The 27362-nt window shown below is 39.6% G+C and overlaps 2 protein-coding genes across 24 annotated transcripts in view; both read right to left on the bottom strand.

Moving 5' to 3' along the window:
• Window positions 1-19819, bottom strand: part of LOC126386619 (inter-alpha-trypsin inhibitor heavy chain H3-like) — a 30723-nt gene extending 10904 nt beyond the window's left edge. Inside the window, exons 1-22 of one of the 22 annotated variants that reach the window (XM_050039047.1) lie at window positions 19618-19793; window positions 19250-19279; window positions 18971-18994; window positions 16230-16384; window positions 15985-16089; window positions 15681-15843; window positions 15421-15531; window positions 15118-15246; window positions 13971-14087; window positions 13721-13889; window positions 13477-13602; window positions 13178-13359; window positions 12792-12977; window positions 12558-12697; window positions 11651-11811; window positions 11383-11409; window positions 11225-11278; window positions 10654-10767; window positions 10283-10484; window positions 10017-10189; window positions 8316-8427; window positions 7846-8216 (exon numbers count right to left, since the gene is read on the bottom strand). In XM_050039047.1, coding sequence (XP_049895004.1) covers window positions 8078-8216; window positions 8316-8427; window positions 10017-10189; window positions 10283-10484; window positions 10654-10767; window positions 11225-11278; window positions 11383-11409; window positions 11651-11811; window positions 12558-12697; window positions 12792-12977; window positions 13178-13359; window positions 13477-13602; window positions 13721-13889; window positions 13971-14087; window positions 15118-15246; window positions 15421-15531; window positions 15681-15843; window positions 15985-16089; window positions 16230-16384; window positions 18971-18994; window positions 19250-19279; window positions 19618-19731 — 2733 coding nt within the window. In that variant the 5' untranslated portion in view covers window positions 19732-19793 and the 3' untranslated portion in view covers window positions 7846-8077. Of the gene's footprint in view, window positions 1-999; window positions 1129-1302; window positions 1414-1562; window positions 1726-1866; window positions 1972-2111; window positions 2267-4081; window positions 4106-4377; window positions 4408-7845; window positions 8217-8315; window positions 8428-10016; window positions 10190-10282; window positions 10485-10653; window positions 10768-11224; window positions 11279-11382; window positions 11410-11650; window positions 11812-12557; window positions 12698-12791; window positions 12978-13177; window positions 13360-13476; window positions 13603-13720; window positions 13890-13970; window positions 14088-15117; window positions 15247-15420; window positions 15532-15680; window positions 15844-15984; window positions 16090-16229; window positions 16385-18970; window positions 18995-19249; window positions 19280-19617 lie in introns of those variants that run through there. The other 21 variants (XM_050039051.1, XM_050039050.1, XM_050039052.1 and 18 more) reach the window with 21 other exon arrangements.
• A 2095-nt stretch (window positions 19820-21914) lies between these two features.
• LOC126385890 (store-operated calcium entry regulator STIMATE-like) overlaps window positions 21915-27362 on the bottom strand; it is a 31983-nt gene continuing 26535 nt past the window's right edge. For both annotated transcript variants that reach the window (XM_050037921.1, XM_050037920.1), the window contains one exon: window positions 21915-22362. In XM_050037921.1, coding sequence (XP_049893878.1) covers window positions 22247-22362 — 116 coding nt within the window. In that variant the 3' untranslated portion in view covers window positions 21915-22246. The remainder of the gene's footprint in view (window positions 22363-27362) is intronic.

Below are 27362 nucleotides of genomic sequence, written 5' to 3'. Positions count from 1 at the left end.
GCGTGCTTCCCCCGCCCCTCCCAACAACCCCCCCCCCCCCCTCAGAAAATAGTTCCGACGTCCATTGACATAAGACTAAAATATCCACAGGTGTTTTACAGTAATTGTTCTACCTGGAGATGATGTATGAGCTCACAGAGACCAGTGTGTCTTGTGTACTGGACTGGACAGCAGCCGGCAGTCATCTAGTGGTCGCACTGTATAGATTTATTAGGCTACATTATAATTCATTATTTGTTATTAGTGAGGATCATTTTAGATGCTGCTTACTGTTTATAGCCTGTACTATTTACAACATCAGCATATAGTTTGTATTCACAAAATACAGTTTGATATTCAAGCAGATGCGCTGGAAGTCTTGCCCGTGTGACACAGCTAGGGGCGGTTTTCCAAGCCACCATTGGCACAATGGATATAAGCTCCACTGTCGGCAGGGTGAAAAAAAGTCGAAGTGTGGAGATGGGGAGAAGGGTGAACTGGGGGAAAGAAGCCGAGCTCCAGCCGCCTTCCCTTCTGCCCGTGTGACACAGTTAGGGGCGGTTTTCCAAGCCACCATCGGTACAATGAAAATAAGTCTAAGTGTGGAGGAGAGGGACCGGGTAAAGAGGCAGACCTCCGGGGAAGCCCTCTCCCCGCAGTGAGGGACCGTTCTCCAAGGTACCAGTGCTGTCACAACACTGTGGTTTATGTGGGGTTAGATTGGGCAAAAAAGCCCACTTAGTTTGGGTTAGAAAAACATCATGTTGTGGATTAAAATACTCTCTTTGTCACTACAAACACCGCTGGAGATGTCTGGACCTCTAGTTAAAAAAACCTGCTTTGGTTGCTGCTAACATCGCTGGAAATGTCCCAACATCTCATTAAATTATGTGAATCGTACAAAATGTAATATAACTGTGGTTTGCAGAAGCGTACAATGCCAACATTTCTTGGGCTGGTTTTACACGTAAAGCCTGATTTAAATGCAAGTACTGAGTACAGTGTTTGTTGACAGTTAACCTGAATGTCCCCGAGGCTCTTTGCTCGGTTCACGTCGTACTTGATGACAAAATCTCCGTCGATGAGTGTCCCATCACAATCTGGACATTTCCTCTGCTCCTCCATAGTTGGTGAGAAAGAGATGTGTGCCTGACAACGGGATACGTTACAACCAGTTAAGCTCACTCTTAAATCTTGGGTCAGTTGTTTTATTGAATTTAAAGAAAGATTTTGAGAGCAGAAATAAGACATTTGAAATTCAGAGACTGTAAGACAAACAAAGAATCAGAGACAACTTCTTCTAAGGCCTGTTTTTTTTTGTACCTTGTTGTCTGTGACCACTTTCTCCACCAGGGGGAGCAGCTCATTGCTGAGAAAGGTTGCATGGGCTTCCACGTAAGAAATGCCCTGAGGCTCATAGATGTTTGTTACTATCTGTCTCCACACACACACACATACACACACACACACACACACACACACACACACACACACACACACACACATCATTTGTCAGGTAAACCATTTGTTTAGATTATCTGAAATCACCAAGAGACAGGATTTGAACATGGAAGTGCGTTCACCTGAAAATCCTGGACCCGTTGTTTGGGTTTAACTCGAGTCAGAATCTCATACTGGCCCAGTTTCCTCTGAAGGAGCTCCTCGTAGGTCAGAATAAAAGTCACGTTACTTTCAGCTGCAATGTTGACAGACACTGAAAACTTCTCCATCTTTCTTCCAGATGCCCTGCAATGAAACACAAGCATAACTGACAGCCTCTACTGTTTGAGTGATCAGTTTAGTACGTTAGAATATAGAGCTAACATGTTTATTTGAACGTGTATTCTATGCTATGTTGATGTATTTTTTAAATTTTGTTTGACTCACTTGACCAGTCCAGCAGTCTGTCCAGAGGAAACAGCCTTCTCATACTGTTTCTTGGCTTTCTCTTTTTCTTTCACTTCCCCAACATACACCTGGCCATCAATTTCCCTGTGAGGCACACAGATGGAGAAATATGCAACTTAAGGCAAATAAAGTGAGAAACATCAGCTTTAGAGGACGACTGGGAGAGGAAGCAGTGATGAACAGTGTCACAGACAGAGTGGAAATCAGGGTGGAGACGGACTGACATGCTGAAGTTGGTGATGAAGGCGGTCTTGGGCAGCTCCATTTCAAAGAAGATTTCCTGGGAGAAGTTTGCTTTGTTCAGAGCCTTGGAGGTCATGACGGTGTGGGCGAAACGAGACATCACAGTGCAGTCCACTTTCACACTGTACACCTCCACCTGAGACAGAAAGAGAGGAAGGAAGAGATGGAAAGACTGAAACACAACTGAATAGGGAAAGCCTTCTGCTACAAAGAGCAGCGCCACCAAGGGGTGGCAGGAAGGGCGACGGCCACCTTGATACAGTCGTTGGCCTCTCTTTACAAAAATAATCAAAAACTAGAATTAACACCTTGCGGTTGTATGCCTCCACCAGTTGCAGTTACAGTTTACATCCATGCCTGTGGAAACATCAGTGCTTCACACACAGCACAGATCTTTACAATCAGCACAGTTTGAAAATTATTGTCACCAATTCAGTATCTGACCAAATGTCTTCCCTTCTGTTCCTGAGCTATGATGTTAAATATTGACCAGAAAAGTTTTTCTTTAGAAGATTGTTGTGTCATAAGGAAGTTGACCTTCGACCATTTGGATATAAAATGTCATCACTTGTTAATTTTTTTCTATCAGACATTTGTGTGAAATTTTGTTATTAGCATATGAATTCTTGAGTTATGGCCAAAAACATGTTTTTGTGAGGTCACAGTGACCTTGACCTTTGACCTGGGCAGCTGTGACCCAGAGGTAGACGGGTCGTCCACCAATCAGAAGATCAGTGGTTCGATTTCCAGCTCCTCCTGTCTGCATGTCAAAGTATCCTTGAACAGATACGTCAACATACGACAAGACGACAAGATACTGAACCTCAAATCGCATCGGTGTGTGAGTGTGAGTGTACGGTAGCTTTGGCCACCAGTGTGTGAATGTGTGTGTGAATGGGTGAATGTGACTCATAGCGTAAAAAGCTCTTTGAGTGGTCAGATGACTAGAAAGGCGCTATTCGAGTGCAGGTCTATTTACCATGTACCAACAAATTCTAATCAGTTCATCGTTGAGTCAATGTGTACGTTTGTGCCAAATTTGAGGAAATTCACCGCAGGCATTCTTGAGATATCACATTCACAAGAATGGGACCGACAACATGAAAACATAATGTCTCCGGCCACAGCTGTCGCCGGCACAGAGGCATAATATTTGGAGGCCTCTTTGTGGTGTTAGTAACTTGAGAAGGCTAGTTCCCGGTAAATATTTTGTTCCTAACAATCAATGTAATCTTTCAAATTCAAGCTGTACATTTGTTGTTTTAAGGAAATGGACAACCAGCGCATTTGAAAAACAATGAATCGCCTAACATATGCATGCACAGATAAAACATTAAATGTGATGCCAAATATAGATAATATAACAGCTTGAAAACATTTCTAAAAAGACATGAATTTCAGTATAAGTTCAATCAGGAAGACTTTCTTCATGCTACATCCATTCGCAATTCTCTCTCCATCCCACTCTCACCACTTCCACCAATCAGCTGACTGTGGGTGTTCCCTCTCCCGGTTAGCCAATCAAACTTTGCCACAATCTCCATCAGCCATTCATGTTGATCCTGCCAAACTTTTAAGCTGTTCTCCTCTCTGCTCCTGTCAGCTGTCATTTTAGGCAGAATCGTCGCTCCCTCCTCCACCCCATTTACCTCCACCTTATCCAGAGACCAGGACAAGCTCATCAAAAGCCCACTCCTCTTCAAATCCAGATCCTCAGCTCCCTCTTCATCTCATCTCACCAAGTCTATTGACCTTGATTGATGAGCTAATTCCACAGCCTTTAGTTGTTAGTTTGGTCATTGATGGAGTTTTTTCTTCCTTCTCCGATACATGGTTGATCTTTGTGGTGAGCTGCTGCATATACCATTGTCCTTACATGATCATTAAAATTGTAGTGAATTCAGTTGAATATTTCTCACTATGACCAATAGAGATACAATTATTTTCTTACCTTGGCCTCATTTGTACTTCTTTTCTGTAACAATAAACAAACAAACAAACAAAAACAAAAAAAACAGGAGATTCTTTTTAGTTGAGAAATCAAAATTAAACACTGTAAATCAGGCAATTTCATCTGCAACTGTTGCTTTATGGGATTTAATGATGTGAATTATCTACAGGTAAAAATAGGCTTATTCATTTTACTTTGAGAGTTAAAATGTACAAGCAGAAAGATGCAACTTTAGTGTAACATTTTTACCATGATATAAAAGGACTGTCTGTCAGTAAATAGTTTCTGGAAAGTACCTGCAGTGATCTGGCAGCTCCTCTTGTCTCCTGAAATACAAATACAACAGGGTGAATCAACATGGTGCCAAAATTTTTAGAAGAAAAACACTGACCTAACATGAACCAGCTTCAAAGAAAAACTTGACATTCTGTGTCACACATATACAAACAGAGAGGAGAGGTTTGAAGGAGTAATTTGATAGTAAAACTGAGCAGGATTTAAGTTTAAAAAAAATCTGAAGTCGCACAGTTCATGTTAAAGAGATTCTTCATATGAAAACAGACCAGTGGTTAAATCAGGAACCACCAGATAAAATGATTACCTCTGCTGTAAAACAATGTGAGTTTAGAATCAGAGTACAAAAAGGTCNGACCAAACGTCCACTGAACAGTGGCTGACTTCACTGCTGAGAAAACAGTTCTCTGGCCAGGGGGAGGGACGAAAAGTGTGTGTGCTGCCCTGGAGTATTGACCAACAGACCTGAGCTCAATGTGCAGCAGGCCCTGAGGTGCAAAAGTTGGTGCAAAAGCTCAAAGAAAATATCTGTGCTCAGGTTGTTTTTTAGTGTAGGCGATCATGCCTTATATAAACACAGTGGGAGACTGGGGTTGGTTGGCACACAGATATATTTTCTGGTCCTTTGAAGGTCACAGAAACAAAAACGTAACATCAACATGTTTGCTTTGTTCATCTGCACTCATCTACTATGTTAAAACATCTGAGAGTAACCAACTTTTTGGTGAGGGTTGCGTTTCAGTTTTATGGTATCATAAGTTAAGAAGTGGTCTGTGAACTCAACGTGTTATAAAACTGTGTTAGAGATATTGGATATTGGAAATGTGTTATTTCCAGTTATACACAAACAAATCAGTCATATTTTGATTTAAGATTTGAAAGTCTGTGATGAGTAATTCTAGCTTCATTCAGCACCTCAACCGGTCAAATCTTTCACTCAACAGCTCCATGTGTGTGTTTATCCCAGTTCAGTACCACAAAAAAGTCAGACACCCTCTTGGATGCTTTTTTTTCAAATCAAATTATCAAAATAAATGAATAAGTAAATAAAATCAAATAAAAACACTGATTATTATTTGATTTGGTCAGCAGCACAGATGGGCAGTATCTCAGTCAAATGTATTTAAAATATGTATTTAATTACTTTTAAGTAGTTTGTAATTTGTTTTTTGCTGGATGGACAAAAGAATGTATTTGTAACAAGATACTTTAAAAGCTTGCATTAGTATAGGCCTATTTGAAAAACTTAAAATACATTTTTTAATATGTCATTTCATTCTCAAATCAGACACATTTTTATCATCAGGTTTAAGCTGTAGAAAAACATCATATAACAATTAGTGAACTTAGTGAATCACGTGTCATGTCCCATGAGGCCCGGCAACATATGAGCTACCACATTTCATTTGTGTTCCCCCAGACACCAGTGTTACTTCTAGCCCTACATATTGGGCGAAGAATGGTAAGCAACATCCATGCCTGGAGTTATATGGAGCTTGTGATGTCAAGTAACTTGTCATGCTTAAAGGCATGTCAGGAACAATAAGCAACATGAACTCACAATAGCCAGCTCTAAGCTGTGTAATTAGGTATAACATATGCGGTGCAGTTTGTAAAGTGGCTCACACTGAAATTAACAGCAACATTTTGCCACATTTAGCTTCAAACAACGTTTAAAAAAGTGGTGTGAATTTTTTAAAGTCACTTTTTACCACATTTACAGCAATATTTGAAATATATTAAATATAATGTCACAGTTAAATCTAGATATTAAATGTTAAATCTAAATCTAAATGTTAAATGTTAAATTTAAATGTGCTTGGTGAAACTAAATATTTAGCTAATATCCATATGCGCATTGCCGATCAGCTGAAGTACCAAAACAAAAGCCCGGTTGGACATGCCAACATGTCCGGCGATTTAGTTGAAAACACTGGAAGGGCCATTTTGGCTGCAATTCAGAATGTTTAGCTGGCGACAGCGACAGTATCCACCATAAAGCCACCACAGCACTCGGTAAGTTTGTTTTCTAACTCGCGTAGCATATGTTCCTTATGTTAGCATGTAAGCTATATGAAACTAGCTAACATTAGCCCAGTAGAGATTTGCTTCTAGCATCAATGTACTTCACGCATAGCGCATTTGTTTTAAAACTAGCTAGCTAACGTTAGCTAGTTTCATATAGCTTGCATGCTAACATAAGAAACATATGCTACACGAGTTAGAAAACAAACTTACCAAGTACTGTGGTGGCTATATGGTAGATACTGTCGCTGTCGCCAACGATGCACTGCTGAAATTCTGAATTGCGGCCCTTCCAATGTTTTCGCCTAAATCGCCGGAGATGTTGGCATGTTGGCAAGCAAGGAGAGCATGGAGGAAGTGACCAACAGTGGAGTGTACCCATAATTTCCACAACCTCCATGTTAGCAGATGGGACACTAAAAACTCAAAGTACACGTCAAATAAATTTCCCCAAACATGGTTTCTTTCATTTTAGGTAGTTCTTATCACGCTGATGTACGTTCAAGTGTTCAATTTCTCTGATTAGTTTGGTTTTAATTTGTTATTTGATGCTACAGTTTCACCAAGCACATTTAGATTTAACATTTAGATTTAACCTTTAATATTCAGATTTAGATTTAACATTTAGATTTAACCTTTAATATTCAGATTTATATTTAACATTTATATTTAGATTTAACATTAAGATTTGAATTGAACATTTAGATTTAGATTTAACATTTAGGTTTAACATTTAATATTTAGATTTTAGATTTAACATTTAGGTTTAACATTTAATATTTAGATTAAACTGTGACATTATATTTGACATATTTCAAATATTGCTGTAATTGTGGTAAAAAGTGACTTTAAAAAATTCACACCACTTTTTTAAATGTTGTTTGAAGCTAAATGTAGCAAAATGTTGCTGTTAATATCAGTGTGAGCCACTTTACAAACGCCACCCCATAATAACATACTGGAATTATAAATTAAAGTGGTATTCTCCTTTAAACTAGGTATCAAAAAGCAGGCAATGCCAGTGTCATCATGTAAGTTTGAAATGAGTGAGTAATTGGACACTCTCTAAGTCAAACATGACAAACACTGAAGTGGCACTGCATGCTCAAACATGTTTGTGAGCTGTAACTAGATGACTTCAATGCACTGTGATGAAATACATCAATGCTGGTATTGATATTAACATTTCCTACCAAATGTATTCACATTTCATGAGCTGAAAATGTCTCAACATGACATCTACTGTATAACATCAGTCCTGAACCTTGCAAGGTCAATGCTGACATAAAGGCGACCAGCTGGGATTTACCTACATCATGCAGTTTATTTATAAAAAATAATGTTCATGCCATTTTCTCACAAGTTACATTTTAACTGTCTTTTCTAAACAATGATGGAAACACCAAAAAACAAAATGAAATGATTCAGTCCAGCTTGAGTCCATCTTTATCAACTTTGTCCCATTTATTTCAATACAAGGGGCAGCTGAGGCTGTCTCTCAGAACATCTCAGTATTTTGGGATAGATTTACTCTCCGTTCTTATAATACCAGCAATTACACTGATAGAAACTGTGACATTGTCCATACACTGCTGTGAATGAAGCCTGTTGGGCCTTGTATACAAGATGTTAAAGCATTCATTCATGGTGTAAGTGATACTGATGTGTAATCTGTTTTTAAACTGTTTTAAAAAGGCCCGACACAATGTAGTCTGCAGCCTCTCCATCGATGAGGCCGGTTCCATTACTGTGAATAAACCAGCAGGGAACATTTTCTCCGTTCTTCACATCCCTCCTGAAGTCTCTCTGCCAGCCTCTGTGGACCGAGACAGACATGTCATGTAGGCAGTTTATTCAGTGGACACATACTGCATGCAACGAACTCTTCCACACTTATCTGAGGCCTGCAGTGTACCTGGTCACATTGAGCTCCTGTCCTTTCACATACATGGTGGCATCTGGTTTCTCTGGGACTTCACCTGGACGCAGGTCTGACACCTCATATTCAATCCCATGGTAGAACTGACCTGGAGGACGAACCACCATTGAAAGTTAATGTCATTGTAAAATAAAATCATTCTGTAAATCACATTTTGCTGCAAAACATCACAAAAAACATTAAAAAAATCATGGACCCCCTGACACAATTCGTGCCCCCCCTACTGGCCCCACGGGTGAAAATAATAAGGCTGATATTACAGCTTTAACAGTCTGTGGTGCACCAACCTAATGGCGCAGTTTGTTAGGACAGCCTGTTCTCACTCCCAAGTCATCAAACACGGGCACTTCATCAATGTTTTTGGTGTCAGGTACTCACGTACAGAGGCACCTTTTGCAGCACTATGATACACACTGGATGGCGGCTATTTTTGATGCTGCTGGCCCCAACTCATCAAATACCATAGCTTAAGTAGTGGATGGCAGACACTAACGCACTGAGATACTCTTTCTGGTGGTATGATATGCACCAAGCAGTAGCTATTTCTGACCCAGCTGGCAACAATCATAGTGTAAAGAGCGAAAAAGTCCCCACAGGGTGGGCGTGAGGGGAGGTGGAAGAGACAAACAAACACACGACTTTCACCCAGGAGCCAACGATTCGTTCCCCGTGTGAAACCAAAAATCAATCAAGTCTTTTTATCAACTACACAGTGTGCTAGTATGTTTAGCAAACTACAGTACTAGACGTGATGTGACGTTAGTATTACCCAGAGTTATTTTATGCCAAACTATGATTTTTTTCTAAACCTGACCATGTGCTTTTGTCACCTAAACCTAACCAGGGATTATTGTTGGCTAAAGTTAAAAAATAAACCTTGAACCAGGGTGTTTTACTTACGTAGGAAGTTTACACTGGAAAAGACTGTATGCATGCTATGAGCAGCACATTTCTTGTGAAAACAGATGTGTATTTTGAAAAGACACACTGCATGTAATAAGTGTCAATGAAGACGCCATCCATGAACTTCGAAACCTGACCCAGGAGGCTACCTGGCACATCATTTATTGACTCTCAGGTCGACTGACAAAGCCCCATCTGGCCACCCCTATGAAAAATATCTGGTGGCGCCACTGGGTGAAGTAGGGAAGATGGCAATCATGTTGGCAAAAAGGTGCTTATTTACACATTATCAAACATTTGGAGTCCTGTTTCTGGCAACCTGATGAATGTAAGTCCAATATCCGTCCTCCATTTTGTTCTGTTTTAGTTTCTACCAACCCCTGAGGGAAATGTCTTTCTGTTTAGCTGCTAAATGCTCCACTATTTCACCAGCTAGTTGCTTAATGTGTCTGTCTGCAGTTTGGTACTGAGCAGGAAGTCTACAGTAGGTTTCTGCAAGCTTCTGCACCATAAACAGCTCACTACTACTAGTGTACTCCTCTCAGCATGTATGTCATATAGGAGCAATCCCCAAACACAGTGGCAGATATTCTGGAACTTATCTCTGGGCTGACAGATTTTGTTGGTGTCAGGTTATTTTATGATTGTATTTTTATTCTGCTCTGAGGAGAAACCACAGGAAATTTCAGAAATCAAATCCACATTAATGGTTTTGACTTGTGATTGAACCTTAAAGCATGCAGTCTACTCTCTGACATGTGTGTGATGTCGTACCTAGCAGGCCGTGAACAGAAGGGGACAGGAGGTGGCTGTCCAGGGTGTAGAAACCCAAGTAGTCCCGATGGTACGGGTGCTTCTTCCACACTTTGTGAAGCAGGACCACAAACTTGACTGAATCCTTTAGAGTAACCGTTAGGCTGCGATCCTTGGTCAAGAGGAGATCCATGCTGGAGGAGGAAGAAGGGGAGGAGAGGAAGATGATAATTATTCTTCCTGAACTGGTGTTAATGTTTGATATTACTCATATAAAGAGTCCTTACTTTGGTCCTTTTAAAGCAGCTGTATCAGACCACAGCACTTTGACTTGTTTGCCATCCTGGAGCACTGAGATGTCCTGAGTGTTCACCTCTAGCCTCACCCCCAGACTCTGGTGGATGATGCCAAAACGCCAAAAGTAGGTGTTAATTTTACCATCAGGGGGAATCTTCTTGTCTCCAATGGTCTCGCCATTGACCAAAATACCTGAGGAAACAACACAGGATTCAGTCACTCACTGTTTTTAGATGCAGGGGTGTGGTTTACTGGCTCATACATGAGAAGTGTCCTAAATCATCTCCAGGAAGTACACACGTGTGAGGCAAAACATCAAGGGGTAACAAAGTCATGAGGATAATCAGGACTCAGGGCTGACCTTGTTCTGGGTCTCTGACCAGGTTGAAAATGGTTCCTGGCATGTCGTTGATATTGAAGCACAGGGCGTCGTGTCTGTCAGGAAGCTCTATCATGAAATGGGGATCTCCATCCACTGCAGGTGACACCAGAGTATAACGACATCAATTAACAAAATGGATGAGATTTTGTTTTAAATATAGTTTTGGCTCAACATGTTGATTAAAACATTTGAACAAGAATAAGGGTAAAGTCGCAGGAGTCCACAGCCATGCTAACATGTTCACAATGAATGGGAACGTATCTGTGTCCCTGGGATTCTCTGTTCCCCAGCTCAATATCCTCTTAAAATGATACATTAAGACACTTCTAAGGGATTTACATTTTCAGGAAAGCTTTATTTTATCCTTGGTCAAATGCTCAGTGTAAATTTCCCTGGGTCAATTTGTCAAGCAACAGTTTATAGCTAACTGATGTTATACTCCCTGACATCTTTAAAGGCTTAAAGTTTTGGTCGACTGACAGACCAGCTGACCAACAGGCTGATATTACCAAACCCAGAGCCATGTAGCTAAAACTAAAAATGTACTTACCAAAATATGTGGGTGGTGCTTGATAAGAATATGATGGGGGTAAATATCGATATGCTAGAAACAGAAACAATAAAATTCAAGTTGAAAGCAATACAGTGAATTTATTTATTACCAAAAGAATCTTTTATGCTATATGGTAAAAAAAAAGATTGTCTTACACACTCTCTCTGCCTGTTGTCTTTGTTCTGTAAAAAACAGATGGACAAAAACAACTTAGTATATTCCACAGTTCAAACTGGAGCACCACCCTCTGCTGGTGCAGTTGAGGAAAGAGAAATAATATGATGAAAACATGAATCCAGCAGTCAGTGTTACTTGTGATTGTTTTACAATAAGGCTTTCCTTTTCAGGGAAAAGCCTGACAGCAGCCATGTTTAGAAAAACCTGCCCAGTATCACTTTTTAAACCCTCTCTTTCCTGCCTTACCCTCAGTCAGCTTGTCAGCAATGAGAGGGCTGTCTGTTCCATCCTCAGTTTCAGGCTTGGTGACCACCATGGAGGTGAGAGGGGTGACAAAGCTGTACTTCAGAGACATTTCCAGGGCCTTGGCTGTGGCGTTGGTTTTCTCATCTGGGGCACCACTCTTGCTGCATGAAGGAAAAATATACTGAAGGTGACACAAATGACACTGGCATCAAGAAAACCACCACTGAATCTCACAAAAAAAAGTTACAAGATTCATCTTGGGCTCTCAGACGATGCCCAAAAGGTATTATTATAGGAATACTTCAGCCCCAAATGGCGATCAATTACACACCTGGTATTATGTTGGATTCCTGAAGAAATTTTTTTAGCATGCCTCCACTGTGAACGAAAAATCTAAAAACTGAGAGAATTCTCACAGTAATTTTACGTCGCTGAACACAGGAGCTGCTGGTGTACTGCTGCCTCAGTCAGTTAGTTTGGTCGATGGGGTCAAGCTTTGCAGAGAGCCTACATTGGTTTAATTTTCAGGTCAGTTTTGAAATAGTAAGCTTTTAGTGAAAATGCACATTTTTGGAAAGTAATGAGCATACGACTGAATAAATGAGTCTTGGATTATATTGCATGAGTTATGTAACAGCACGTAAATGGATGTTTTGATATAGTTTTGCTGTTGTTAAAAATGGTCCACTATGCCTTTAATTCATCAAGAATTTTCTCTGTTTTTGGATTCTTACTTCACCGTGAAGTCCTCCAAGTTTTCTACATTGATTCAGTGTTACTCGGGGTGAGAACTTTATATACAAATGGCTATTTGGGGAGTAAAGTACTCCTTTGACAAAGATTTTCATGAGACCAATGGTAAATAAAGATTTCAGGTCTCAGCTTGAGTGAAATTTGTCAATCAGACCTCTTTTCCAGTAGCTGCTGGATGGTGAGGTAGGCCCACAGACGCTCTGTGAAATCTCCAAAGATGTACTCCTCATCTGGGTATATCACATCCCAATCCACAGCACTGGCCTGACCCTGCACCCTGAAGTCCTCCTCAAACTACAGGTGAGAGAAAAAAACTCAGAGTAATAAACACACATCATCTCTCCACATCTGTATTGTCTCTAAATTTCCACCATTTCCTTCTCCTCACCCCCTGGCCGAACACTTCCACCATGAAATTGTCCAGGTCATTTTCCATCAGCCGACCAGCCACCACGATCTCTGAGCCGTTAAACAGCTGGCTGTAGTGGTTGGTAGTCAGGAAGTCCACTGTGTTCTCAGGATAACGCAGGTCCACCTCTGAAAGCAGAGGGTTGGCCACCTCCTCATAGAAACCCTGGAATAAATGCACATACACATTACATATATTTGTACAAAATGTTCCATATGAAGAGTTTTTATCATCATGTTATTATGAGTAGTGATTACACAATTGTAGAAGAATTCAGCATAGCTGGTATTATTTACATTTAGCTTCATAAAATCTTTGAACTGGCTTAGAAAAACGTATTCAGAGCCTAGAGTTGGAGCCTTTACCTGAAGTTGAATGTCTGCATCTGAACCCTCAAAGATTCTGCGGGCCACTCCCTTGTTTTGTTTGCTCATCACATCCAGGAAGGAATAATCCACATCATTTCCAAATCCAAGACAGAACAGAGACATGTTTCCTCCAATAGCTGATCGCATATTCTCCTGAATAATCGGGAGCTGAGACCTTCCTTCAAATGCACAGATACAACATGCAGAAAATGAATGCTCAGTACAAAGTACATTGATCAAATGCACACTTATAACAACAGTATATCCTACAGTATGAACACACTCTGCATGCTCACCCCCATCTGGCATTCCATCAGTCAGTAAAATAATCATATCGACACTCCTCTCTGGGAGCTTCTTCTCCTGCCTGTCTTTGACCAGCATTTCCGCACCTCTCAACAGTGCATCATTCATATTGGTTGCTAGAAGTAAAACACACAACATATTGTAAAATGTGTAGTATGAGAGTGTATGTCTGTCATTTACAGAGTTAAGATGAAATTTAGCAACAGAGGTAATGTCACTTGTTTTTCTATTTACATCCGCGGTCACGTATCCCTCTGACATATGTCATTGCTTCAGCCACGTTTTCCTTGGTTGCTTTTGTAAGTGATTTCCTCCAAAACTCAACATAGCTATCAAATGGGATGAGAGCAAAGTGGTCCTCCTCGTGGAGGTCTTTGAGGATGGCCAGCAATGCCTGTCGTGTCTACAATGAGTCAAAAGGTCAGAGGTCAAAATGTGTTCATGTGGCCATCGATACACAATAACAGTAGGAATGGTCTTTCACCTGTTGTATCTTTCTCCCACTCATAGATCCACTCCTGTCAATCACAAACACCACATTTTTTGGGACTCTGGGCAGGTCAGGGGGAGCAAAGAAGTGCACGAAGTATCCATTCACAATCTGAAGAGATGAGAATGAAGAGCAGAAGTATACATGAAAGTATGACAAGGCAACATGACAATTGGATGAATTTTTCCAATAAAATATAGTTGATTCATTACACGTTGGGCAATTTAACCATAGATTGGTCAATTTCATTTTACAACTCTGCCCTCAGACAAAGACAGTTCAGTTCCCAGGGCCGAGGCCGGTTGCAGCTTGCAGCGGAAACAGCAACAGTAGGCAGGCCAGAGCAGTTTCAATAGGGCACCCTGAATGAGATTCACCAATTGGTTGCATAGAAAGGAATCATGTGATCTATCAGCTGACTCCCTTCCATCAATCAGCTGCTCCATCAGTTGACTGGCTATTTGAGATCAGCTGATGTAGCTCGGATATGAGCTGAGATTGACAACATGTCCTGTCTGAACTAATGCTTTGCTCAGTTAAAGCTATATAATTTTACCATCCCAATCACAAAAATAAATGTTGGTACTGTACATTTCTGCACACCATGGATATGTGACATTGTGTGTTTAATGTGTTGTGGACATGTTTCTTTACATTCACTTTTCAATTTAATGTTGTCACAACACTGTGGTTTATGTGAGGTTAAACTGGGCAAAAAAGCCCACTTAGTTTGGGTTACAAAAACATCATCTTGTGGATTAAAATACCCCGTTTGCTCACTACAAACAAGGCTGGAAATGTCCCAACATCATGTTAAATATATCTGCTTTTGTCCTCACAGATATGGCTAAAAATGTCTGGACCCCTCATTCAAAAATACTCTCTTTGTCACTACAAACACCGCTGGAGATGTCTGGACCTCTTGTTAAAAAAAAACCTGCTTTGGTTGCTACTAACATCGCTGGAAATGTCCCAACATCTCATTAAACTATGTGAATCGTGCAAAATGTAATATAACTGTGGTTTGCAGAAACGTACAATGCCAACATTTCTTTCTGGCATTTGGGCTGGTTTTACACGTAAAGCCTGATTTAAATGTGCACGAAGCAAGTACTGAGTACAGTGTTTGTTGACAGCTAACCTGAATGTCCCCGAGGCTCTTTGCTCGGTTCACGTCGTACTTGATGACAAAATCGCCGTCGATGAGTGTCCCATCACAATCTGGACACTTCCTCTGCTCCTCCATAGTTGGTGAGAAAGAGATGTGTGCCTGACAACGGGATACGTTACAACCAGTTAAGCTCACTCTTAAATCTTGGGTCAGTTGTTTTATTGAATTTAAAGAAAGATTTTGAGAGCAGAAATAAGACATTTGAAATTCAGAGACTGTAAGACAAACAAAGAATCAGAGACAACTTCTTCTAAGGCCTGTTGTTTTTTGTACCTTGTTGTCTGTGACCACTTTCTCCACCAGGGGGAGCAGCTCATTGCTGAGAAAGGTTGCATGGGCTTCCACGTAAGAAATGCCCTGAGGCTCATAGATGTTTGTTACTATCTGTCTCCACACACACACACATACACACACACACACACACACACACACACACACACACACACACACACACATCATTTGTCAGGTAAACCATTTGTTTAGATTATCTGAAATCACCAAGAGACAGGATTTGAACATGGAAGTGCGTTCACCTGAAAATCCTGGACCCGTTGTTTGGGTTTAACTCGAGTCAGAATCTCATACTGGCCCAGTTTCCTCTGAAGGAGCTCCTCGTAGGTCAGAATAAAAGTCACGTTACTTTCAGCTGCAATGTTGACAGACACTGAAAACTTCTCCATCTTTCTTCCAGATGCCCTGCAATGAAACACAAGCATAACTGACAGCCTCTACTGTTTGAGTGATCAGTTTAGTACGTTAGAATATAGAGCTAACATGTTTATTTGAACGTGTATTCTATGCTATGTTGATGTATTTTTTAAATTTTGTTTGACTCACTTGACCAGTCCAGCAGTCTGTCCAGAGGAAACAGCCTTCTCATACTGTTTCTTGGCTTTCTCTTTTTCTTTCACTTCCCCAACATACACCTGGCCATCAATTTCCCTGTGAGGCACACAGATGGAGAAATATGCAACTTAAGGCAAATAAAGTGAGAAACATCAGCTTTAGAGGACGACTGGGAGAGGAAGCAGTGATGAACAGTGTCACAGACAGAGTGGAAATCAGAGTGGAGACAGACTGACATGCTGAAGTTGGCGATGAAGGCGGTCTTGGGCAGCTCCATTTCAAAGAAGATTTCCTGGGGGATGTTTGCCTTGTTCCGAGCCTTGGAGGTCATGACAGTGTGGGCGAAACGAGACGTCACAGTGCAGTCCACTTTCACACTGTACACCTCCACCTGAGACAGAAAGAGAGGAAGGAAGAGATGGAAAGACTGAAACACAACTGAATAGGGAAAGCTCTATGTTACAAGCAGCAGCGCCACCAAGGGGTGGCCATGGAGGGCCATGGCCACCCTGATACTATCGCTGGTCTCCCCTCACAAAAATAATCAGAAACTAGAATTAACACCTTGCGGTTGTATGCCTCCACCAGTTGCAGTTACAGTTTACATCCATGCCTGTGGAAACATCAGTGCTTCACACACAGCACAGATCTTTACAATCAGCACAGTTTGAAAATTATTGTGACCAATTCAGTATCTGACCAAATGTCTTCCCTTCTGTTCCTGAGCTATGATGTTAAATATTGACCAGAAAAGTTTTTCTTTAGAAGATTGTTGTGTCATAAGGAAGTTGATCTTCGACCATTTGAATATAAATGTCATCACTTGTTAATTTTTTTCTATCAGACATTTGTGTGAAATTTTGTTATTAGCATATGAATTATTGGGTTATGGCCTAAAACATGTTTTGTGAGGTCACAGTGACCTTGACCTTTGACCTGGGCAGCTGTGGCCCAGAGGCAGAGCAGGTCGTCCACCAATCGGAAGATCAGTGGTTCGATTTCCAGCTCCTCCTGTCTGCATGTCAAAGTATCCTTGAACAGATACGTCAACATACGACAAGACGACAAGATACTGAACCTCAAATCGCATCGGTGTGTGAGTGTGAGTGTACGGTAGCTTCGGCCACCAGTGTGTGAATGTACGTGTGAATGTGTGAATGTGACTCGTAGTGTAAAAAGTGCTTTGAGTGGTCAGATGACTAGAAAGGCGCTATACGTGTGCAGGTCCATTTACCATGTACCACCAAATTCTAATCAGTTCATCGTTGAGTTCATGTGGATGTTTGTGCCAAATTTGAGAAAATTCAGATAGACATAAAAGGTCACAATTATCTTGGCCTTTGGACCAACAAAATATAATCAGTCCATCCATGAGTGGATGTTTGTACCAAAGTTTAAGAAATTCCCTCAAGGTGTTCTTGAGACATCACGTTCACAAGAATGGGACGGACAAAATGAAAACATAGCGTTAAAGTATTAAATCAGAATTTGCAGAAAAGAAGGACACCTGGCCCGACAGGTCCGTCACTCAAAGTTAGTACATGATATCCCTGTCTTTCCCCATCTGATTTCATTCTCAACCTACATTAGAAAATTGCTTGTCATAAAAAAAACTCAGCATCTTACCTTGAAATACGTATTAGTCATTAAGGCTGAGAATGTGTTACTGATTTACTGTACTTCCTTTATATCATATAAAACTGAAAGCCAAAAGTTATTTCTTTAACTACTACTTTATATTACTATTACTGAAGTCTGCTGCTAAATTCAGCATCATGTTTCACTCAGAAGTTTTTAATAAATCAGAAGTTGAAAAAATGTGTTAACTGCGTTGTTAATGCAGACGAGCGGAGGATTAGCTGGGAAACATCACATTTATTCACTTTACAAGGAGCTACAGTTGATAATGAATTATGTTAAATGTTTGCCGAATGTGTTAGTATCTCTCAATAAGCAGATGTTTACCTTAGGCTAGCTCGGGCCATGTTAAAGTTAACAATATCTTAACGGAGCAAGCTAATTGTTCGTGTACTTGGTTGAAAAAACAATGCTTTGAGATGGCTGTCGGAAATGGCAGAGGTATGATCACATAATCCCATTTGAGCTATAACAGGTGGTGTGTTCCACGTTTTATTTCCCATTGGCTCTTGGAAAGAAGAATAGAGTCCTGTAAACAAACTGTTCCCAATAGAAATCCCCGGTTTTGGCTCAATGCTGGAAGTTGCACCCATAATTCACACAAAGTATCATGGGGGTTTGGAATAAGGTGGATAAGATACCAAAGTATATCAGTATGTGATTCCCTAACTTTTAAAATGACCGTTTTCAACAAGGCTATATAATTTAACAGCATTATTGAATTCCTGAAATTCAGTTATGGCTTTTGTTTAAGATGTGTCACCCCAAGATTTTGAGTGGTCCCATCCGACCACCCCTATGAAACATTTCTGGGGGTTCCACTGATTACAAACACTTCACATACAGCGTCTTGGTCCTGTGAATACTGTAAGATCTGCTAAATTTATGTTTTTTCAGACTAAATTGTTTTGTTTTTTTTTACAGCAGGGTCCAGTCCACAGCACAATGCCCTGAACGACGCCAAAGAAAATTATATCAGCTTGAAAAAATGTTTAAAAAGACATTATGTCACTGATTCCACTTTGGGAGTGTTGTGTGAGACAGATTGGGTGAGTCAACCTGGGTGCTGTATGCTCTAAACAGAGACAGTGTGGATAATTTAAAACTAAACTCTCTCTCTTTCAGTGAGAGTCTATTGACCTTCATTAACGAGCTGATTCCACAGCCTTTAGTTGTTAGTTTGGTCATTAATGGAGTTTTTTCTTTCTTCTCCGATACATGGTTGATCTTTGTGGTGAGCTGCTGCATATACCATTGTCCTTACAAGATAAATAATGTTGTATTGAATTAAGTTGAATATTTCTCACTATGACCAATAGAGATACAATTATTTTCTTACCTTGGCCTCATTTGTACTTCTTTTCTGTAATAAAAAAAAATAAAATAGGAGATTCTTTTCAGTTGAGAAATCAAAATTAAACACTGTGTAAATCAGACACTTTCATCTGCAACTGTTGCTTTATGGGATTTAATGATGTGAATTATCTACATGTAAGAATAGCCTTATTCATTTTACTTCGAGTATCAAAATATACAAGCAGAAAGATGCAACTTTAGTGTAACATTTTTACCATGATATAAAAGGACTGTCTGTCAGTAAATAATTTCTGGAAAGTACCTGCAGTGATCTGGCAGCTCCTCTTGTCTCCTGAAATACAAATACAACAGGGTGAATCAACATGGTGCCAAAATGTTAGAAGAAAAACACTGACCTAACATGAATCAGCTTATAAGAAAACCTTAACATTCTGTGTCACACATATACAAACAGAGAGGAGAGGTTAGAAGGAGTAATTTGATAGTAAAACTGAGCAGGATTTAAGTTTAAAAAAAAAATCTGAAGTCGCACAGTTCATGTTAAAGAGATTCTTCATATGAAAACAGACCAGTGGTTAAATCAGGAACCACCAGATAAAATGATTACCTCTGCTGTAAAACAATGTGAGTTTAGAATCAGAGTACTAAAAGGTCAGTGTGTGAAGTTACCTGCGGAGCTTCATGGTCCCCGGAGATGACCAGAGCCCCCTGGGCCAGGCCAGGCAGCCAGAGGCAGGCGCTGCCCCACAGCAGCAGCAGTCGAACACCCTGCAGTCCAGACATGACCAAACGTCCACTGAACAGTGGCTGACTTCACTGCTGAGAAAACAGTTCTCTGGCCAGGGGGAGGGACGAAAAGTGTGTGTGCTGCCCTGGAATATTGACCAACAGACCTGAGCTCAATGTGCAGCAGGCCCTGAGGTGCAAAAGTTGGTGCAAAAGCTCAAAGAAAATATCTGTGCTCAGGCTGGAAAGTGTCTAGTGAAGGCAATACTTCCTAATACAAACACAAGTACATTTCGTCACAGCAGCGAGTTCATATTGCATTTAGCTAGATATCTGTGTTATTCCCTATTATTTGTATTAAAAATGTATTCACTGAATATATATGTTTAAATAGTTGTGTTATTTAATGCAAAATAAAGGTGGCTATACGTAGAAGAATGTCTTGTCTTTGTAATTTGTGAATTACAAGCAGATACATACTTGCTTCAGCCACCCCTCAACTGGTCTCAACTCTTTCACTTAGCAGCCTGTGCTGCTTCACCTCATGTGTGTTTATGTCAGTTGCCACTTACTGGGTAACAAACAGTAGAGTGCTGTAAGAAAGTCAGACACACTCTTGTATGTTTTTGAATTAAGTTAACTGGAAGAAGGCCAGCAGCAGAGATGGGCAGTATTTTAACTGAATTTAGTTAAAATGTGTATTTAATCACATTTGAGTATTTTGTCATTTTTATTTTGCTGGCTAGAAAAAAAAAAAAAAAACCTTTTTTTTCCGGCCCTCTCATCACAGTGGGGCTGCTCACTACAGTGGCTTATGCAAAGTTGCAAAAATGTGAATGGCCCCATCCAAAGCCAGTGTTTGGTTTGTCCGTTCTGGGCTGCTGTAGAAACATTTCAATGCAACATGGCGGACTCTGTGGATTCAGACCTCCTCCCAGTGTAGATATAAACGTCTCATTCCAAGGTATCAAGAGCACGACAATTCATATTTTCAGGTGACTGTACACCAAAGAATATGTACTTATTAGGAAATAAGCAGAGATCATCTTTTAATGTGGGTGGGTTAAAGACAGACCCATACTGAGTCTACTAGATGCCTACACTGTGATAATATCAGTTTGTATAGGAAGCATTTTTGTTTTCTCAAATTACAAATTACTTCTATTTTAGTTTTTAAAAAATGATCATACCAGTATGTTGATATTGATGACCTGTTGATGTTTTTAAAAAGAGGCTCAAGACTCATCTTTTTAATCAGGCTTTTAACTGATCTCTTTATTTATCTATTTTAAATTCCTCTTATAACCGATTTATCCATCTACTATCTATTTTTTATTTATTTTTTATATTCTTACCCTTCCTCTTTTTACGTTCTTATCTCATTTAACCTTTATCTTTTGTTATTTTAGTTAGCCTATAGGTTTTAGTTTTGATGCATTTTATGTCTCTGTTTTAGATCATTCTTACCTAGCTACTAACTCAATTTTATGAGCTAAATAGCTTTTTGTTGGGTGGGAGGGTTGGGTTTTCTCTTTTCTTTTTGTTTTCTGTTTGGATCTTTGTTGTTTTTAACCTCTGTGAGGCACTTTGTGTTACTGTTGTATGAAAAGTGCCATATAAATAAAGTTGATTTGACTTGATTTGATTTATGTAGTATTTGATACATTTTATGAGCTAGTATTAGAATTTTGTAACAAGATACATTTTGACGTATTTATGCTCATCTCTGGCCAGCGGCATGGTGCATGTTGATGAATCAGAAACATTGTGATGTGACACCAGAACAAACAACCTTGACTACAGAGTCAGCTTTTGGTATATTTGCAGTTTTGCCACTCTGGACCTTGTGAACAAACAATATTATTTTCCTACTTGGGCAAGCTGTGCTCTTATTTGCTTCTCATTTGGTGAGTCATCTTCATCACGTGGTGCTGTGTTTGGCACACATAATTCAAGGGGTATGAGAGCAGTGCTGGACAAAATTGAGAATTTTTTTAAACTTGATCTGCAGCATGAATGTCATGATACAGTGTTAGCAATATATTCAGGTAATATATTCATCTCATAGCAGAGCAGGTTATTTAGGGCTTTGCTGTTAACCAGGTTGCTTGTTTTGTGTATACATTTAAGTACCTTACTCAGCCCAGCCAGGGTTGGATTAACCCACTGGAGGTCCTACAGGTCAAAATGAGCTGTGTGCCCTTTTTGATTTACCACCAATAAAAGTCATTAAATTTCAATACAGGGGGAAATCATTTATTTAGGAAAATGGTCAGGTAAAAAAAGAACAAATACGCAATTTTTTTGTCAACACTGATAAATAAATGTCACATCTCATTTACAGATCACCAGCCACATCAATCTAAACCTGTTCTCCATGTCTGTTGCACTGTGCAAATTACAAAGTACAATAACTGCTTACATAGCAGTGATGTCAACGAACTCTACCGTCAACTAGTCCGTTTCTCTTAACTACCACTTCATTACATTATCCTGCAGCATCACCACTGACTCAGAAACATCAAGACTACGGTGTGTTTCTTCAGTGCTTTTGTTGTATCCTGTCGTGCCTCTACTTGCTGAATACACTGCCTCCAGGAGCTTTGGCAGCAGCAGGCTTGCTCAGGGCCGTCTCTGTTCCCGTCCTCACACCGCTGAACACAGATGGTGCCGTTTTGCCCATACGTTCTGAACAAAGAGACACATGTATTTACTGTCAGACAAAACAGATGCTTAAACCAGGTGACTGCTCATCTCAAACGGTAATTGGGTATCATTAAGAGAAGTATGTAGGAACAAAAATGTCTGCAACAAATGTTTCTGTTTTATGGTCATGTGTTTAGGAGCACTCTAGCCCTTGGGCCCTTGTCCAATTTCCAGCTGAAGAACTGTGGCTTTCATGTCTCTCCAGTAAACACTGCCTTTGATTTCAGCACACTTGATCTCTTTTAATCATTAAACTGAGCAGTATTTAAAAAATTGTGAATAATCTCTGAGTTGGACAAAGTACATGTAACAACACAACACACACACAAATATAGACTTTACTTCTGTGTGTATGGAGTTAAAAGTTTTGAGAGAAAGTATTTTGTCATAGAATATAAAAAAAATAATTTGAGATTTAAAAAAAGGTTTCCGAGAAAAAAAAACTCTCTCTCAAAAAACTTTTTTTATACTTTAAATCGAATTGACAGCTGGGTGGGGATCGTCTTGGGAGTCGAATTCAACTGGATCATTCATCATCTGTGTCACCATCTTACCCAGACATTGGAGTCTCTGCTCCCAAATAACGCAGCACATCTATGCCGGTGAATCGACCATGGTGGATAAATGATTCAGTTGAATTCGACTCCCAAGACGATCCTCACCTAGCTGTCAATTCGATTGAGACTGGCCAATAGGAACGTGACCCCGCCCATGACATTATTTTCACAGCGAAAGCAAAATCCTGACACAAGAGCAAAGACTTAGGTTTTGAGAGAAACAATTCTTTTTTGAGAGAAAATGTTTTCACACTGATAGCAAAAAAATAATATTTGAGAGTAAAAAAAAGTTTTTTGAGTTTTTTTAAATCTCAAAAAATTTTTATATTGTATGACAGACTACTTTCTCTCAAAACTTTTTTCAGTCTCAGATATTATTATTTTTTGCTATCAGTGTGAACACTTTTTCTCTCAAACATTTTTTTTCTCTCATATCATTTATTTTCTTGCATGTAATAAAGACACAAATCTAACTCCATATGTGTGTGGGTGGGTGTCAAAATGGCATCAAAGCAAACCTAATAGTAGGTGGGCATTATTCAGAGGAAACAAAGGTGGGGGGAGTGCAAACTGTGTTAACCTCTGTAAGCAAGAGCCGATTACTCGGCATTTGAGCAATGAGCAAGAAGTTGATTAAGAAATGATTAAAGTTTTATAATACGGGCAGGAATGAACTTGCAGTCTGCTGCTGAATGGTATTTGGATTACATGGGGGAAATGCCAAAGAAATACCTTCTGTGTTTTGAGCTGAATTTGTCTCAACAATAGACAAAACCAGAAAAGAGTATTATAATTTCCTGTAAAGGATTAAATAGAGTACTCAGTTCAACTAACTATAGCATTAACACACCAACATGATATCCCATCTGACACAGTAGGGAAGACCTGGTAAGGTTGTAACAAAGAGATGGCTGTAACAACACCATTTTCACCAAGAAGAGATGACCTAGGATTTATGTAGCCTGATACATTTATTGTATATCATTTACTTCCTGACCTTGCATGCTAATTTCACAGCTGTGTGAGAGTGTGCAGATTTTACAGCAAAAACTCTGATTTTCAGGTACAAAAGTACATTTTCTGGACCAAGTTTATATTTTGATTAGCACCCCTGCAAACAGAATCATGTAACCTGTATTCGATTAGAAAGTAATATGTGAAGAATTTCATCTTTACTCCTTTCAAACCACTATGCTGAAGCTTAACAATTTAAGAAGAGTTACAAGTAACTCCATGACATCTAAACACAGTTTGATCTATTGTACTCCTTTTTCCAGCATACCAAGACTGTTAAGAAACACTGATAGGAGTGTGCCTGCACAGCACTAAAGTCTGCATCACATGAGGCGAGACAGGGGAAGATGTAAAGAGTAAGTAAACACTGAACAGATACTGCAAGAAATTACAAAACCTCAGCGAACAAAGATCAACACAGCTCCTCTGTGTGCATTATCACAGCAGTCAAAAAGTCAGTGCAAGCAAGACCATGTCTTGACTGGTTACTCAACCGAGGCAGCAGATTTGTGTCTTGGACTCACTCCACGTGAGGCACTTCATTATTCTTTATTCAATGGAACTCATTGAATTATAGATAGATAGATAGATAGATAGATAGATAGATAGATAGATAGATAGATAGATAGATAACTTTATTGTCCACCTCAGTGGAAATTTGTCTTCGGCTTCTCTCAGAAATCAAAGGAACAGACAGACACAAACAATACACCATTAAAAATGCACAATTTAACAATATATATCTTATAGTCATTCTGTGTCCATTGCCTGTATGGCATAGGGAATAAAGGACTTCTTATATATGTTCCGACTGGCTCTAGGGATCCTCAATCGACGCCCAGACTGGAGCAGCTCAAACTGTGAGTGTACTAAATGTGAGGCATCTGCAATTATATGTTTAGCCTTTCTGCGTACAGCATTGTCAGATACATTGCTGAGTTGTTTCTGTAATTTGCCAATCAATTGGAGAGCTTGTTTTTGCTCCTTGCACTGAGGTTGTTGTGCCATGCTGTAATGTTAAATGATAAAATGCTTTCAACAAGGCTTCTGTATGCTGTTTCAAGTACGTGCTGTCTGATTGATTCTTTTGAACAATGCTCTCTGAGTTTCCATTAAAAGTTCATGTCTGATCAACTGTTTCATAAAGAAATGTGTAATCCATTATATGGCCCCAATTGTGAAATAACTGTCTGTGAGGTAACTTTACCAGTAAATTGAGCTGTCAGTTAACCCTTTTAATCCCATCGGTTACAATGATGACCACAAAAAAAAACTTTTCAGTCATAAGGCTCTAAAAATGTTACTGAATGATGTGTCAACGCATTTCCAGGAAATATTAAAATAATGAAGGGTCTCAGTGAACTACGTGCAGTGTCACATATTCTAGCCAGAGTGTCCAGCCAGAGCAGCTAAGGGCCTCTTACCATCAGGAAGGCTTGCCAGAGGAGCCATGGGCGAAGCAGCAGGTGGTTAAAAATAGAGATTGAGTGTTTGAACTATCAAAGAGACCTGCCACTGCTGTGATTCCAAAACACATAATAAACAGCCCAAATGCTGCAGAATATTTAACACAAAGCTGCCTCAGCGTAGTTCAAATGTTATACTATAAGTTACGAAATTATTGCTTCGATACATCTTACACTAAAGTAACAATGTTACAATGCATGCTACAACAAAGTAACAATATTCAAATACATTGATGGTTGTTGTTTTTAGCTCTTCAGGAGTGCATATGCAATATAGACAGTGCAGGCAGTGCACTGGGGCCCCTGAGGTGGAGGGGCTCATAGAGAGGGCAGGCCCTTGCAAGTGATTCAGATTGCCATCTTTGAAATATAACTGTGTTCAAAGGTAAATGATTTAAAAAGAAAAGAATATTATTAATTTAAAAACGGTGCCATTTGCTATATATGCGATCAAAAAGGCAAACCCATCTGCATCAAGGTTTATTTTTTATTATTATTTTTCAAGATAGTCAGCAGCTATCTAAACAACATTATATGGTTGTGCTTTATAAGCTATAAGATATATAAATATATTATAAAAACAGTTGAATTAAATGATTAATTTCTTACTTTCTTTGATATTTTTGTCATATTTGTAATGACGATTGCTGGGTAATATGTATGTTGATGTTGCATGCACTGGGGCCTGTTGTAACTTCCAACGCTACTGCTGGTGTTGTATAAGGGTTTTTAATATGTAAAGTAGTCACACTAACATGTGAGAGAGCGTTCTAGTGGCAATGCAGGGAGTGCCAGTGACTTTTAGTTTTAAATGTGTCAGTAACTCAGATGGGGTTTATAAGAATTTGATGACTGCATAGTAGAATATGTTAGTTCAGTCATTGAATGGTAGATACAACACATTATCCCACCGGTCACAGCTGTGACAGACCATAAAACACACTTTTGCACCTACTTTTCCATGAAAATTTAAAAAATACATAATGATTAATTATTTCAAAGGGTTACCAATGACAGATGATTTGGAAAGTTTTATGTAATGGAACATTTGGGATTAAATGGGTTAAGTGGAGTGGTAGGCAAACAACATGTGTGATGTTATAAGGATGTAAAGTTAAAGTACTCAAGAAAGGCGCAAATAGCCCAAAAAAGGTGTTAACTTGGGTGAAGTACTAAATGGCACGACTGTGAAACACAACATGACTGTTATGTTTGCATGTGAATGAAGCTACTAGTCCATAATCATTGAGTGCACAGTTGCCCATGTACGGTTTCACATGGAGTGTGTTTGGGATACAGGTCATATTAAATTGCAGATAAATAGTCAACTGAACCCATTAAGAAGAGCAATGTATTCAGACAGAGTTTTTGTGAATTTGATAGTACGATTGCTTTACTGAGAGTACAGTAGTACCATTGCCAATAATGGGATAGTTAGTGGGCTAAAACTGTACATTAGTAGTTGAGGTAGCATGTTGAAAGGCAGATAATGTATAGTGTTTAGTTTATATAAGTGTTTATATGTTGTATTGACTTAAAAGTGGGGCGCACTTGGTAGTTCACAATGGAAAGGTGTGGCTAGCCCTTGTTGCAGCAGCATACCATGCCATGACTTAGTCATACCAAAAATTAGAAAAAAAAAACAGCATTCGGCCACAGGGGGAGCCACAGCGTTTGGTCGCATTTTAGCCATTTTTAAGCATTTTTCTGTTGTTATAGCGCCACCCAGTTGCCAATTAGAGTTAAATTTCTCCAGTCACCTTGAGGTGTCCTGTTCTACATATCTACCAAGTTTAGTAAACACTGATATGGCGGTTAGGCCTAAATAAGAAATTAGCTCTCTAGCGCCCCCATTTTGTTTGATGGGGTCAATAATGGAGGGGTCCCCTCAGATTATGTGTGGTCATATGCCTACAAAGTTGCGTGGTGATCGGTGAAACTCTTG

The sequence above is a fragment of the Epinephelus moara genome, chromosome 24 (genome assembly GCF_006386435.1).
Source record: "Epinephelus moara isolate mb chromosome 24, YSFRI_EMoa_1.0, whole genome shotgun sequence".
Taxonomy (NCBI): Eukaryota; Metazoa; Chordata; class Actinopteri; order Perciformes; family Serranidae; genus Epinephelus; species Epinephelus moara.
The sequence above is the reverse complement of the archived record's forward strand: the minus strand, read 5'-3'. Positions and strand labels throughout refer to the sequence as shown.